Source organism: Bactrocera dorsalis, chromosome 6, assembly GCF_023373825.1.
Source record: "Bactrocera dorsalis isolate Fly_Bdor chromosome 6, ASM2337382v1, whole genome shotgun sequence".
Taxonomy (NCBI): Eukaryota; Metazoa; Arthropoda; class Insecta; order Diptera; family Tephritidae; genus Bactrocera; species Bactrocera dorsalis.
The window spans coordinates 11,332,218-11,349,537 of NC_064308.1; the positions used below are offsets into that span (position 1 = coordinate 11,332,218).

The 17,320-nt window shown below is 36.8% G+C and overlaps 1 protein-coding gene and 1 pseudogene across 1 annotated transcript; both read left to right on the forward strand.

The window, feature by feature from the left end:
- The first annotated feature begins 13,710 nt into the window (after window positions 1-13,710).
- On the forward strand, window positions 13,711-14,613 carry LOC125779661 (SAFB-like transcription modulator). Its single transcript, XM_049460939.1, has one exon. It carries the CDS (start codon window positions 13,711-13,713, stop codon window positions 14,611-14,613), a length of 903 nt encoding a protein of 300 aa, XP_049316896.1.
- Window positions 14,614-15,371: 758 nt separating this feature from the next.
- LOC115066240 (cytochrome c oxidase subunit 1-like) lies at window positions 15,372-16,621 on the forward strand (annotated as a pseudogene).
- Window positions 16,622-17,320: the final 699 nt, after the last annotated feature.

The window sequence follows — 17,320 nt, forward strand, 5'->3', positions numbered from 1 at the left end:
TATTGCAGCATAGCCCATTATAAACCTTCTATAATATCCTGATAGTCCAAGGAATGATCTCAGTTCTTTAAGAGTTTTTGGACATGAATAGTTGGCTATGGCTTCTACTTTTGCCGGATTCGTTTCTATTCCTTTGTCTGAGATAACAAATCCTAAAAATTCTACTTTATTTTTGAAAAACTCGCATTTGTCTAGTTGGCATTTAATATTGGTTGCATTTAGGGTTTTGAATATAAGGTCAAGATTTTTGAAATGAGTTTCTTCGTCTTTACTAAAGACAATAATATCATCAATGTAAATATAACAGATCACATATTACCTATGTGATCCCTTAGTACGTCATCAAGGGCCCGTTGGAATATTGAGGGGGCATTTTTCAACCCAAAGGGGAGTCTAGTGAATTCGTACTTTCCGTTATTCCTGGAAAACGCTGTTTTTTCTATATCACTGTCCTTCATGAGGATCTGATGGAACCCACTCTTGAGGTCTAACACAGAAAATATTTTATTGTTGCCTAACTATGCAAGTACTCCGTTAATGTCTGGTATAGGGTATCTGTCCGCTATTGTGACACTGTTTAATTTTCTATAGTCAATTACCATTCTGTATTTTTTTGTATTTGATGCATCTAGTTTTTTGGGGACAATCCACACAGGTGAATTGTAGGGTGATCGGGAAGGTCGTATTATATTGTTATTTAAAAGTTCTTTAATTTGCTTGTTGACTTCGTCTTTCAAAGCCATCGGGTACTGATAGAATTTTGAGTATACTGGTGTGTCTGTACTTGTGCGTATTTTGGCTTTAACGTTAGTGGTATAGGTCAGTTTGTCATCGGGTTTTGCAAAGAGATTTGGATATTTTTTTAGCAAACGGTTTAATTCCTTTTTTTGACAATTTGTAAGATGATCTAATATGGGTATAATTGTATTTACTGATTCAAATTTTTTCTCTTTTATGGGAATACTCATGCCGTTTCTAAGGAAAAATTTACCTCTTTCGGTGTCAATAATTGCACCTAGTTCCTTCAAACTGTCATTTCCTAATATTCCGTCAAATGTTCTGAGCGTGGGTAATAAAAAGAATTTAACTATTGATTTTGGATCATTAAACAAATTAGCCATTTTGTAATGGGTTATTTTTATTTTACCTCCTACGGATACTGCATTAAATGGGGTTTCATTCTGTAGTGGATTCTGTACAAATTTTGGCTGAATATAATTTCTATTGGATCCGGTATCAATCAGTATTTTAAGCATTTGTCCGCTCCTCACCTTACATTCGAAGTACGGAAGTGAGGAGTCAGTTATTCTAAAAAATTAAGATAAATAGAATCGGATTGCTGTTCGTGATCACTATTTTCAATAACTTCGGTACAGTCTCTAAGTGTTTCATCATAATCTGTTTGTTCTTCTTGTTCTGAGATAGTTTGCTGATAATCAGCCATAGTTGGTACTGGTTCTTCTGTGCCTGTTTGTTGGTAAGTATCTGTCTGAATATTAAAATTCCTTTGTCGTTTGGCTATCTCGGCAGTGGGCATGGGTGGTCTTTTACCTAAATCAAATTGTGGTCGGTTCATGTAGTTAATCTGCTTAGTTTGGATACTTCTATCAATGTCCATCGGTTCTGGTCGTGGTTGTGGTTTGGCAACCATAGGACGAGGTGGTTGGTATAATGGTCGCTGTATGTTATAGTTCTGTGCGAATTGGTTACCTATATTAGTAAAATATGGCTTTTGTTGTGGTTGTTCGAAAAAATTATTTAATTGTCTGGGATTCATAGTTGGGTTTTGCGGTGTGTTAATTCTAGGTGGAATAAATGGTCTAGCTTGAAAATATGAAAAATGAGGTGTCGGAACCTGACGTGGTACTAACGTTGGTCTATTGGGTTGATTTCTAAATATGTTTTGTTGTCCTCTATTTGACGCATGATTGGTACGGTATGCTTGATTTTCCAGTTTCAAACATAAATGCAATGCAGTTGGTAAATCAGCAGGCTCCTTCATGCCGATAAGACGTGAAAGGTCTCCACGTAATCCGCGAATAAAGGTATCAAGAGCCTTATCCCTGTACAGCTTGGTCATTAATTGTTCCGATTCTCTGCCTAATTCCATACACCCTATTTTATTAAGGATCAACGATAAATGTTTATAGACGGCCTGATGGAATTCCTCAACAGACTGGTTAGCACCTTGTGCTATGGTGGTCATTTGGTACTCTAATGTACCCAAGTCCCTTTTATCTGCATAATGTAGCGTAAAGCATTTGGAGATGGCACTCCAATTTAAAGGTACGTTGTACGATTCTAACGCAGTGTCTGCGTTACCGGTTATTTTATTGCGAATGGTATGCAAAATACCAAAGTATTTTGGCGTACCAACTGTGTGTTCGTAAGTTCTTAAAATTCTGTCTACACTTTTTTTCCATGAGCCAAACTCGGCTGGGTCACCGGAAAATTCTCTTAAACTTTTTACTATGTCTGGCACTTTGTCTAGTTCTCCTAAATTACCTAGGTGCTCTTGGTCAATTCCTTCACTCTCTACATTGGTACAATCAAATGTTTGATTTTGAGTTTGTTGTAATAAAATCGGTAATTGTTCATATAACACTTGCCGAATGGCATTTGTTAAGTCGCTAGGTTGGGTCATATTTCTGTTGTTTTGAAATGTCGCTTGTCTTTGTAACTGTCTTTGTTGTTGGTGGGGATTTTCTTCAATATCAATTAATGGAGGTCTAACTAAATTGTTTGGATTAGCCATCCGTCTTATCAAAATTTAATTTTGTATTATTAACATGATTGGAGTATTTTTACTACCATAAGTTTTTCATGATTCGCCTTAATCAATCAATAACATTATTTTAATTTATTATTATTGTTTTTGAAAACCAGTAGCTGGTTTTACCCTTTTATCCTGGAGGGTCCTTTGGGTAGGAATCGCAGAATTGGGTTAAATTATACTACTTTTGCTTACAAAACTTCGTTAAGTTAATTGTTTGCAAAAGCAGGAGTTATTATTTTTTATCGCTTTACGCCCTTTTGATTATTTGTAATTTTATATGCACTTAAATTTCACAATTTCAATTAGTTAATTTCACTTTCACTTAGGTTTAATATTTTATGAAATATTTATATAAAATTTTAGTTTTCTACTTAATAATTATGTTTTGAGATTTAATATCAATTTGTTTGTATAACTTGTAAACTTAATATCTGTATATTTTTTTCATAAATTTTCAACATTTCAGGTATAATTTCTGGCGTACTTTATTTATTTCTTTTCTTTTCACTTTCAAATATCAAACTTTAATTTTTTAATTCACTTATGTTTCAAAATTACTTAAATTCTAACTTACATACATTAGGGAATTTGATGTGGTCGCTCCTCCTGGTAACTCGGATTTTGTCCCGTTTGCTTCCTACTAGGGATCCTGCAGCTTACACAAGTGTAGAGGGTGTCCTGCGGGCTGACCTGACAAGACTTGCAATCCACCGATGTTGTCCAACAAGGTCTACTTTTAAGTTTTTATCCTCGTTGGTCCCTGCTCGGGCGCCAGTTAAGTTCTTCTTTATTGAATTTCTAAAAGAAACTGATACATAGAATCTTAAAAATACCCTAAGCTAGCTGTGGTTCAACGGCAGCGGCGTCGGCAGAGTTTAACGGATGTTGAATGGTCAGCAGAATTGAAGTTGATTATTGTTGTTGATATTATTATTTATTGATCAGCAATAATGTCGATCACTTTTGGGTTGCAGCGGATGTTTGTTTATGTTATTCAACTTTAACAACAACATTGTTGCAATGATTGTTGTTATGTTGAAATAAATATTTGTTGTGTCAACTTTTAAGTTATTGAACTTTAACAATTACATTGTAGCAATGAATATTGTTGAAATAAATATTTGTTGTATTAACTTGTATGAACTTGCATACATATCGACGCTGATTTTTGCGAGCTAAGGAAAAATACTTTAGAATTGAATATTATAAATCGACAACTCCGTTGTTGCCACTTTTCTGACTTCTTTCTGTGAAGAAGCATCAGAAAGTTGTTTAATTTATGATTTTTAGCTTTTGCCATCGTCGCGAAAAGACGCTTGTAGGCAAAGGCATGCTCGGGGAGATGTTACGGCCTCTGTTTTTATGAATGAAGCGAGGTCGCTTGTGGCATATGCGCCTGCGTTTATGAATGAAATCGTTTTTGTTGTAGAATTTACTACATTTGGGCTTCGCCAATTCGGCTGCCATATTGACTTGTGATGCTTCTTCTATTTGAGCAGTTGTTGTTTTTATAGAACAATGCTTCAATTTTTTGTTGGTGACATATTCACATGTGTACGCATATGTATGTTTGTATGCTTGTGCATTATTTGTTCGCAAGTGTATAAAAATATATGTACATATAAGTATATATGAATATATGAACATACAGATCAATGCGCGAACATGCGTATACATGCAGTCATATGAGCAGATAATAAGATTATGATATGAGCATGTGCAGAGACATACGTTAATATGATGTATGTACATATGTACGCATATATTGTTGTGATAAATTTAATTTCTATTAGTAGGAAATAGTGATGAGCGATATTTCACTACCGGTGATTTTTTCACTGTGATTGAAAAATCGCAAATCGCAACTGCGATCACTTTTTATAAATAGCAGTTCGCTTCTATGAACTGCGATTGCGATCGCAGTTCGAAACTGTGATCGCAGTTCGAACCTGTGAATTACGATCACAATAGCAAATAGCAGAAAAGTAACAACTTTCTTCAGGGTATTGTAACGGGTGATTTTTTTGAGGTTAGGATTTTCATGCATTAGTATTTGACAGATCACGTGGGATTTCAGACATGGTGTCAAAGAGAAAGATGCTCAGTATGCTTTGACATTTCATCATGAATAGACTTACTAACGAGCAACGCTTGCAAATCATTGAATTTTATTACCAAAATCAGTGTTCGGTTCGAAATGTGTTTTATCGACAAATTTTGTTCAGCGATGAGGCTCATTTCTGGTTGAATGGCTACGTAAATAAGCAAAATTGCCGCATTTGGGGTGAAGAGCAACCAGAAGCCGTTCAAGAACTGCCCATGCATCCCGGAAAATGCACTGTTTGGTGTGGTTTGTACGCTGGTGGAATCATTGGACCGTATTTTTTCAAAGATGCTGTTGGACGCAACGTTACGGTGAATGGCGATCGCTATCGTTCGATGCTAACAAACTTTTTGTTGCCAATAATGGAAGAACTGAACTTGGTTGACATGTGGTTTCAACAAGATGGCGCTACATGCCACACAGCTCGCGATTCTATGGCCATTTTGAGGGAAAACTTCGGACAACAATTCATCTCAAGAAATGGACCCGTAAGTTGGCCACCAAGATCATGCGATTTAACGCCTTTAGACTATTTTTTGTGGGGCTACGTCAAGTCTAAAGTCTACAGAAATAAGCCAGCAACTATTCCAGCTTTGGAAGACAACATTTCCGAAGAAATTCGGGCTATTCCGGCCGAAATGCTCGAAAAAGTTGCCCAAAATTGGACTTTCCGAATGGACCACCTAAGACGCAGCCGCGGTCAACATTTAAATGAAATTATCTTCAAAAAGTAAATGTCATGAACCAATCTAACGTTTCAAATAAAGAACCGATGAGATTTTGCAAATTTTATGCGTTTTTTTTTTTAAAAAAGTTATCAAGCTCTTAAAAAATCACCCTTTATATATCGTATATGCTATTTTTCGTCATAGCGGTTTGAAGTTTTGAGTGTAACGTTCTTATAATTTTTAATAATGGCAGGAAATGTATCAAGGAAAAGAAGTGAAGTGTGATGTTTGAAGTGGTAGATGAAATATAATTAAAATAGAATATTTTAATTTGTTTTAATAAAATTTTTAATTTTTCTTATTGTTAAAACCAAATTTGAAAGTTTTTTGTGTTGAAAACAAGAATTGTAACTAATTAATTTCAGAAAAAATATGGAATAAAAAAATTACGGGTTTTTAATTTTTTCCCAAAGATTAGGAAACTCCCGTTATTAATTTGGTCTTGAAAATATTATTAGCGGGTATTCAAAACATTCTGATGGATTATGGAGTTTATAGTTTTTCTTTGAAAATATTAAAAGCGGATCATACCAACATACAAATGAACTATGCAATAAGCTCTAAGTTTCAGGTAGCCGAACCGCTTCAACATTTGCGAAAATGTAGTGAAAAGAAAGGCGTAAAAACTTGACTCGAATTACAGGAACCAGAAGAGAATTTACCGCCAATAACGACAAAAGGTTCAGTCGTTCCCACGACAGTCGGGTGTAAGTAACTGGACGGGACCCGGACTTGTATTCGGCCAAACACTGTCAAATCGGCAGAATCTGCCGCTACAACAACAACAACAAAAGGTCTCCGTTTTAACGTCGACTTATTTGCGATCGCAATAGCAATATAAAATCAGAGTGATTTAAAAATAGCAATCACTGAAATCACAGTGATTTAAAAATCGCAATATCGCTCATCTCTAGTAGGAAATATAATACAAAAATATTTATTAGTATAATATATTATGTAAAAATCAAAGAAAATTATTAAATATGCAAGTCCAAATTGACTAAATATTACTATGCATGGATTCATACAAAATTGTACTCATATCATATTATGTGTACAAGTCAATATTCAATTGCCGACGGCAAAACGCAAAAGCATACATACATACTTATTTGCATACATTGCGATTCCCAAGTTGAAAAATTGAAGCATGAAAAAGTTGGGAGATCATAAGGAGCAGGAGACATATGTTTATGTCTTCATATTCATATTCATGCATACATATATTTATGTCTCTTCATATTCTTGCGTATGTGAGACAGAGAACATCATGTATTTTGTACACATTTTTCGGTGTCAAAATGAAACAAAATATAAACAAGCAAAACGAAATTCTTCGTTGCGAGTCTCTTCATATTTTTTGCTTCGACATGTACATACATATATGCCACTTCATCATATGCCGTGAATACATATTCTCTTCATATTCTCGGTTAGAATATGTGAGAGAATGGTAAAAAATGTTAACGAATCCGGCGAATTCCCTAATAAAAATCTATCAAATGTTCGCAGTCGAACCTGCACCTTCTCTATACTTCACGTTCTCTGAATCAGCAAGCGATCGTTAGGATGTCACAACACGACTTTTCAAATAACAGCTAGATGTTTGATTGACCTTATCTTGAAGCAACGTATGTATTGTGCTGTTAGATGCTAGATGTATTCTGTTCAGTGGGAAAAGAGAGGTTTGCCGCACGCACACATTCTTCTTTGGGTGTTAGATGGTGGTTACATCAGATCAAATTTATGAAACCATTTCTGCGGAAATTCCTGATGCAGAGAAAGATCCAGCATTATGTAATGAAAACCAAAATGGTTCATGGTCCTTGCGGACACCACAAATCCCACTTCGGTTTGTATGTCTAGCAGTAAATGCACGAAACACTATCCACGTGATTTTCTTTCGGAAACCCAAACTGGAAATGATTGATATCCACTCTATCATCGTAGCTCATCAGACGACCATACAACTTAGAGTAGTGAATATCGAAGTTGACAACATATGGATCGTACTATATTCTCCCCTGTTGTCTAATTCACATTCCAAACTCATATCAATGTTTAGTATTGCAGTTTGGTGTAATCTATAAAATACGTTTGTAAGTACGTCACCAAAGGAACCAACATGGCGGTTATTGATCTTGAACGATACGGTCGATATGTGAACTGCAATAAAGCGCTTTGTAGGGTATTTACTTTTGCTATTCATGAAAGTTTTTCGACTGTTGTGCGTCTCGCAGTTCATTTGGAGATAGCCAAAGAGTGTTTTTCAACCCAGAGAATGCAGTACAGCCAGCGGAAACACTTCCAACAACATTGACATTGACGAGTTTTTTCTCAACTCGCGTCAGTGATTCGTTTGCGAGAACATTGCTCTATTCGGAAATTCCTTGATATTATACATGGAATGCATCGTCGAAGAAATAGTTACCCAGAGAGCAAGGCCAACCAGTAGATTGACATCCAGGTGTGTTCTCAACTAATTCCTTAGGACGAATTTACATAATCCACCCGAAAAACAACGATTGCTAATACCTTCGGTTGCTATTGATAAATGTACGTGGTTCAATTTCATTTGAGTCATTGGGCGGTGTGAATGGTAGAGTGTGTGTAACTTTTTGAGAAGCATGCAAACAATTACAATTGCTGGAACATGATAATAAATGTAATCAAATGGACGATTCGATAGCTACATACTTCGCATGCCACTGAAGTTCGCACACTTTTCGCGATGGTCATTTCGACATATCAGCCTTCAACTCCGCGTCAATTTTGGAATACGAACAAAATTACATTGCCGAAGACATTTTACATCGTATTCGAAAAGAACTGGAAATAGGCAAATTTCGGTTCCAGTGGTTTGATATCAATTCCACCTGCCTTTTGTCAGTTCACTTCAACGAAATATGAACTCATCACGAATGTTTATGCCAAATTATCGTAACTACTAGAAACCAAAAAAATGTTGTTTATCAAACTGCGTTACATTGAAACAAATTTAGAAAAATCGAAAATAAAAGATTTTTAACACAACGTAAATTCAACTTTATTTTCATTTCAAAACACATAATTTCACGCAGGATAACGTATGTGGGGTCAGCTAGTATTAAACTAAATAACGTCATTTCTCTGGGATCCCGTCTGGGCCGGGTGATTTGTTGGCCTTGAACTTGCCAGTGGCTAGCTGGAGCTCTTCACGGGTGAACTGTGGGATTTGCGCAGATCTTAAAGTTTGTTCTGGATCACTAGTCCTGCTTTCGTAAGTGGGGAATAATGCGTTCACGATGTGATCCATTTTGACAGCGGTTAAGTCAGTTTCGAGCGCCGAGTTTCTTCATAACTATTTTATATAAACCCTAGGGGTTTCGTTTATATCCTCACGTAGTTCCTCCCATTTCTTCTTTTTGCTGGCGTCGATGGCGTGCTTCAGCTCCTTTTTTGCTGCCTTGTATTGCTCGGTTTCTTCGGGTACGGCTCCTCTGCGCCTAGATCTCCTATATATGCGTCTGAGTTGGGCAATATTTTTAGTCCACCAGTAAACTGCCGCCTTATGTTTGCTGTGGGAAGCTTTGGGTATTGATTTTTGACAGGCTCTTGTTATGTTAAGCATTGTGTGCTCGACAGTTTTTCTTACATTTTTTGGGGAGCTGCTAGATGGGTTTTGGTCGTCTATTGCGGAGATCAATTTCGGAGTATTTCGTAAGTTCCAGTATCGATAGTGAAGGAAATGTACTGGTGATCGCTGCCAGTGTAATCCTCCAGGACTTTCCATTTCCTTATTGAACCTGCCATGCGTTCTGATGATAGAGTAATATCTAGTGTAGTTTCCTCGCATCCCAGTCTTCTAAACGTAGTTGCATTTCCCGTGTTAAGCACTATTAGACTTAGGCGCGCAGGCATTTCTAGAATGCGCTTTCCTCTCGAGTCCATGTTTGGCATACCCCACTCTACGGCTTTGGAATTTAGGTCTCCGGCGATAATTAGTTGACCTTCTATGGACCTGGCTGTGTCCTCAATATTGTCGAGCTTTTCTGGAATTCCTGTGTGCTATCGCTTGGCGTCAAGTAGCAGCTAATTACTGTAAAAAGGTCGTATTTGGCCCAGACAATACCATTGCCGCTCCCTTTGTTTACAGTGATGGAGTTACTGCCTGGTGGGGTGGCCATATAGCGGCGGTCGAGCTGCTATCTTCTAGCCAGGTCCCTCTCTTTTTTTATATTGCTCGATTATGATGATTAACTCGTAGGTGTTCTCCATCACCATTTGCGAGAGTAGTGCGTCGGCAGCCTTTCATCTATGCATATTGGCCTGTAGGACACTCATTTGTTTTGGTATTTTCTATATACCATACATTTTGCGGAGCCCGGGATATGGTCAACTTTTTCGTGTCTAGCCTCTACGCAGAGGCAGGATGAATGAGGCTTTGTGCACTCTTTCAATTTGTGACCTGGTTGGCCGCATTTTATGCAAGCACCTCCTCTTCTATCGGGCCCTTTGCAGTCCAGGTTAAGTGCCCTGGTCCAAAGCAGCGAAAGCATCTTTCTGGGGTTTCTTTCAGTCGCAGACAACCCAGCTGATTTTTATGCGTGCCCGTCGCATTAGTACGCCAGCCTTATCCTCATCGAGCGTTATATATGGCATGACCTGCTCTCTTGTGACTCTTTGACATCTGCTTCTTTTAGATTTACCTTGCTACGGATATTCCTGAGGACCTCGGCGTAGCTATTTCCTTCTGCTGTCTTAATGATTGCGGCCTCCGGTTGTTGTTTGGGCCTGCTTTTTGCTCTCTGGTTTAAGGCGATATTTCTCCCTTGTTGTCCCTCTTTTGGATTTTTCCTCTTTTCGTCCTTTTCACGTCTTGGTCGCACTGTTTCTCGAGGCTCCAGTGGGCTTGTCGCCCGCCGCTTCGAGGTTGTTGGCTCTGGTGTCGTGATCCGTCTGCTTGGAAGTCCGCATATTTTCTCGTTTTCTGCGATGAGCCAGTTTCTGCGGTAACTCTTTATTTCATCGAAGAGTTCATGCAGCTGTGCCGCTCCATTCTTGACATCGAAGCTGACGTTATTTTGCTTTGCCATCGCCGTCTTCATGATTTGCACAATACCCTTGCATTTTTCCAAAGATACCTCTTCTGCTGTCTCATTTGGGTAATTTACTCCTGTTTCGGCGAGTTTTGAGGTCCTTCTGTGGTAGCCACTGGAGTGCTCTTCTCTTCTATTTGTTTTGCTGGTGGTTCTTGTGTGACAGGCGTTTCCAATGAGGCTATCTTTTCTCCAGTGTTTTCAAGTTGTATGGGAGTGATGGTGAGTGTAGGGGATCTAAGTATCCTACTACTTCTAGGAAACACGGCCCCGTATTCTTTGTCTTGAGCATATTTGTTTTGTTGTTCTTTATGTTGTTCCTTTTTTTTGTTGTTGTTGTTGCATTTTAGATCTAAAGGGTCTCCACTTCAACCTCTGTCTCCGCACGTTGTAACAGTTGCCCTTTATGAACCACGTGGTTATCTATGCAAGCAGGGAGGCCACGCAAGGGTTGAGACAAGTCCTTATAGGAGCTTATGTTCAGACCCAGGTTCAGGTACGAATCAGGAGCTCGTCTCAACTGAACCTGTGGGGCCAAAAAATCCTGGCGAAGAGCACTGAACGTATTAGAAGACCTGCCAGGGTTTTAACGAGACGGCTTTTTAAGCTATAAATACAATTATCTATATTTCGACATTGGAAACGTCAAATACCATTCGGAATGTGACAGATATTCAGTAAAAAGTCTAGAATTTACGAAATGGGTCGCTATTCACTATTTTACAGTTCGCAGATTGGGCAGAAGATCGTTTGACCGAGGATGGTCAATTTTACCGAAAAATCATCTTTTCGGACGAGGCTCATTTCCACCTCGATTGTTACGTTAACAAGCAGAATTATTGCATTTGGGGCTTAGAAAACCCGCACGTAATTGTGGGGTTGCCAATGCACCCAGCACGAATCACTGTATGGTGCGGATTTTGGTCTGGTTGAATCATCGGCCCATTTTTCTTCGAAAATGAAGAAAGAACCGCCGATATCGCAAACCGAACCGAATTTTTCTTCAAGCAAATTGAAGAAGAACACTTGGACAACATTTGGTTCTAGCAGGATGGCGCTACGTGCCATACAGTAAACGCTACACTCAATCTTTTACGCCCTATCTTCGAAGATCGCATAATCAACAAAAGGGTGATGTGAATTGGCCTCCCAGAAGCTGCGATTTAACTCCGTTGGACTATTTTCTGGGGGAAGCTGTTGATGATAAATGTTACGCCAACCATACAGAAACAATTCAAAAGTACGAGAATCAAGCTGCTGTAGCTGCTATAAGGCCTGAAACCATCGAGCAAGTACTCCAAAATTGGGTGTATCGGATAAGCTATTGTAAACTCAGCCGTGGTGGTCATTTGTCCGAAATTGTTTTTCACAAATAAATATCATAAAAAACATTTTAAATAAATGTTAGACCTTTGAAAAATATCAAACCGTTTTTTTATTGACTTTTTAAATTTAAAATTTTATATGGCCCATCCTGTATAAGTATAGTCTTTTAAGCCTTAGTAAATTTATTACTCCATTAGAGTTGCTGTGTAATGTTATTATTGACTATAAAGCCAAGTCAAGTATTAGTTAAATCTTTAATAATGATTAAAAAGAATAAATTCTTATAACTAGATTTACAGTCTGTTCAAAATTGAACATGTTCGTTGCTGCCAAAGCACGGACAACAATATTATATTTAAAACTTTTATATATTTCAATGTTAAATAAGATAAGAAATAATCTAGCTATTGGACCACTACTAATAGATATCTATGTTCAAATATATTGAACATACGTACAAAAAAACACATAAAAATATATGCATTGATATGCAGCATACAAACATATGTATATGAGGCACGTATGCATTAATAAGTGATACGCATGCACTCAAGAAATACATACTAAACATATTTACTTAGGTTTGGGCAATTGATTACAAATGCACATGTGCACTTGAAAACAACCCAAACCAAGCAATAAAAATTATACTTGTATGACAGCACACACACACACACATGTATTGTATTGTATAGTTGAAAAACAACCCCATGTGGTGTGCTGTAAATATATATATGTATTTAATTAGATAAGTTAGACTTCTAAAATAGTATATAAGGTTTACAAAATTAATAATAAAATTAGAATGAATATATTCTCCCTCGAAATAAGACGTTTCATTTCCCCCAACCAGTGGTAAGGAATGAGAAGTTCTTTTTTGAGGCCAATGTTTGACAACATAAAGCAAACATTTTTTGGTCCTTCGAGCCGGATAAAGAGCTCGGCCAAATTAAAAAGTCCTGTACTTACAAAGCAGGCAAAATACAAAAAAGCCCTGATCAAAATACAGGCAAATTAAAGCAAAAATAATTATAAGACGGGTGTATATTCCCGCATATTAGCAAATTAAAACCAAAATAATTGTAAGCCGGGTGTATATTCCCGCATATTAATATCATGACAAATAAAGTCAAATCAGATACATGTGATTTGGATCTTGGAATCTTCATATTCAAGAGGATAATTCAACTCCTCAGAAAAGTAATGAATGATCTCCACAAAATCACTTCAATAAAAAGTGATGATATTAAACATTTGAAAATTGTGTTTCTTCAAATGCACAATTTTCACACAATGTACTTTTCAAAAATTTTTCTTGAAGTAGAGAACTTGTATTTTGAAATAACGGCGGAGTATTTCAAAAATCTCAAACTTTGTAAATCGAGATTAAAAGAAGGAGAGCCCGAAATTACGTACAGTTCTCTTCAGCGTGATGTGCTGTTGGAAGATTATACGATAGAAGAAGAACCAGAAATTTTGTACCGTTTTGACTCGGATTTAAAATGTACAAAGGTTCCAATCTTTTATCTACCTTGTATATATCTATCTTCTGTTGAGGAAGAAACAGCAGAAGTAATAGAGGAAAATAGAAAGAAAAATGAAGCTGAAGCAGAATCACTTGAAGAACTTCGTAAGCCTTCAAAAACTGAGGAATCTCACAATCTCATATCTCTTCCGGCAGGCTCACATTTTGGAGAAATGTGGGACAGTGAAATCCAGACGAAATCGTTTGAAGATAAGGACGAAACTGAAGTAATTGAATACATTTTAGAAGACAAGCTGCGCGTAGAGGAAATTACTTTTGAGGAGCAAGGCACATTTAACGATGTGAACAATAAAATGTCTCCTTTGGAAATTGAGGAGAATGCAAAAGATGAAATAAAATATCTTGCAGAAAGAGATGTTGAAGTTGATAACGGAAGTGTTTCAAACGATGGTCCAGAGGGGGAAGAGGAAAATGCAGGCGAATCGAATGATGAATCGATAAATGTAACTATTGGTGAAGACGAACAAAAACTTTTGCATGAAAAGGCACCTGATGAAAAGGAAAAATGCACCGATGCAGAAGGTGAAACTACCGGCAAGAATTCAGCGCAAAAAAGTACAAAAACGGTTGCAGCTTTGGATGACACAAGAACATCCAAGGGTGGATCCAGCAGCAGTAAATGCAGCAAGTCTGATGACGATAAATCAAAGAGAAAAGATGAGAAGTCCGGCGACAAAAAGGATAAAGACATTAGTGAACAAAAACCATCTTCAAACAAGTCTTCGCAGAAGGATGACAAAGAAAAGTCTTCAGTGAATATCTCTACAAAATCGTCGTCCACAGGAAAGCAGACAACACCTTCACGTAATCTTTGGATATCCGGGTTATCTTCATTAACGAGAGCCAGGGATCTGAAAACTATATTTTCTAAATATGGAAAAGTTGTGGAAGCCAAGGTGGTCACCAACACCCGAACTCCGGCTGCACGTTGTTATGACTACGTAACAATGCCATCATCGTCGAATGCCAGTCGTTGCATTGAGAATTTGCATCATACCGAACTCCATGGACGGATAATATCGGTAGAGCTCACTAAAAACGAAATCAGCAACTGAACAAGTCTCGCCAAAACACTAATGGATAAAACAAAAATAGATCCAGTTGGAAAAGCGGATGTAGTAACAACCATTTGGGAGTTACTAATACCATGGCAGCTTGCGTTAAAACAACCGGACACATAACATTGCTATTCTTTATAGTCGGCGTGCTAGTAGCAATCTTCATTCACTATCGATTGAAAACCAGGCGACGACTACAAACTGCAATCACTTTCCCAGCAGTCACTTTTGCCGCCCGGGAGAATGTTCAAAATTGAACATGTTCGTTGCTGCCAAAGCACGGACAACAATATTATATTTAAACCTTTTATATATTTCAATGTTAAATAAGATAAGAAATAATCTAGCTATTGGAATCATACAGTCCACTACTAATAGATATCTATGTTCAAATATATTGAACATACGTACAAAAAACACATAAAAATATATGCATTGATATGCAGCATACAAACATATGTATGTATATGAGGCACGTATGCATTAATAAGTGATACGCATGCACTCAAGAAATACATACTAAACATATTTACTTAGGTTTGGGCAATTGATTACAAATGCACATGTGCAGTTGAAAACAACCCAAACCAAGCAATAAAAATTATACTTGTATGACAGCACACACACACACATGTATTGTATTGTATAGTTGAAAAACAACCCCATGTGGTGTGCTGTAAATATATATATTTAATTAGATAAGTTAGACTTCTAAAATAGTATATAAGGTTTACAAATTTAATAATAAAATTAGAATGAATATATTCTTCCTCGAAATAAGACGTTTCATTTCCCCCCACCAGTGGTAAGGAATGAGAAGTTCTTTTTTGAGGCCAATGTTTGACAACATAAATCAAACAGTCTATCGCCTAAACTTCAGCCATTTAATCGCGACAATGGCTATTCTCAACAAATCATAAGTATATTGAAACCTTACATTTTATCTTCGGAGCCTGAAGTATAGTAGAAAGCGGAGCTGGTACAGGGTGAACAGTTCATCCACCCCTATCATCTGTTGTGATGGAGGAGCATCTGTTGATCTAGCTAATTTTTCACCTCACTTAGCTGGAATTTCTTCAATTCTAGGAGCCGTAAATTTCATTACAAATGTAATTAATATGCGCTCAACAGGAATTTCATTTGACCGAATACCCCTTTTCGTTTGAACAGTTGTATTAACAGCCCTATTACTTTTATTATCATTGCCAGTTTTAGCGGGAGCTATTACTATGTTATTAACAGATCGAAATTTAAATACTTCCTTTTTTGACCCCGCCGGAGGAGGGGACCCTATTCTTTACCAGCACTTATTTTGATTCTTTGGACACGCAGAAGTTTATATTTTAATTCTACCAGTATTCGGAATGATTTCTCATTTTATTAGTCAAGAGTCAGGAAAGAAGGAAACCTTTGGTTCTCTGGGAATAATTTATGCTATAATAGCAATTGGTCTTTTAGGATTTATTGCATGAGCTCACCATATATTCACAATAGGAATAGATGTAGACATTCGAGCATATTTCACTTCAGCTACAATAATACCCATAGGCATTAAGATTTTTAGTTGATTAGCTACACTGCATGGTAACCTATTCCCAGCCATATTATGAGGGTTTGTATTCTTATTTAGAGTAGGAGGATTAACAGGAGTTGTCCTTGCTAATTCATCTGCAGATATTATTCTTCACGACACATATTATGTAGTAGCTCATTTCCACTATGTATTGTTAATAGGAGACGACATGAAATGTAGTTTCTACAATTGGTTCATCTACATATTTCTTTACTAGGAATCTTATTCTTCCTATTCATCATCTGAGATCATTTGGTAACACAACGACAAGTAGTTTACCCTATACAACTTAGTTCTTCAATTGAATGACTCCAAAATACTTCTACAGCTGAACATAGTAACACAGAACTACCTCTTTAAACTAATTATCTAATATGGCAGATTATTGCAATGGATTTAAGCTACATATATAAAGTATTTTACTTTTATTAGAAACTAATGAAGAAGGCCCTTGGCCTTCAAGGCAGAGTTTCTCCTCTTATATTGTAGAACAACTTACCTTCTTCATGATCACGCTTTAATAATTTTAGTAATAATTACATCACTAGTAGGTTATTTAATATTTACTTTATATTATTCTTTAATTCATATACAAACCGAAACCTTTTACGTGGTCAAACCATTGAAATAATTTGAACAATTCTTCCAGCAATTGTTCTACTATTTATTGCTTTCCCTCCTCTTCGACTATTATACCTATTAGAAATTACACTAAAGGCTATCGGACATCAATGAAACTGAAGCTACGAATACTCACATTTTATAAATGTAGAATTCGATTCATATTCGTGTATAGTTCCAACTAATAAATTAGCCACAGACGGATTCCGACTACTAGATGTTGATACTCGTGTAGTTCTGCCTATAAATTCACAAATTCGAATTTCAGCTGCAGATGTAATTAACTGAGGAACTGTGCCAGCTTTAGGTGTAAAGGTTGATGGAACTCCTGGTCGATTAAACCAAACCAATTTCCTTATAAATCGTCCTGGATTATTTTATGGTCAATGTTCAGAAATTTGTGGAGCTAATCATAGATTTATACCTATTGTACGAGTAATCGAAAGACTTCCTGTAAATCATGTTATTAAATGAGTAGCTAATAGAAGTAATTTTCATAAGATGACTGAA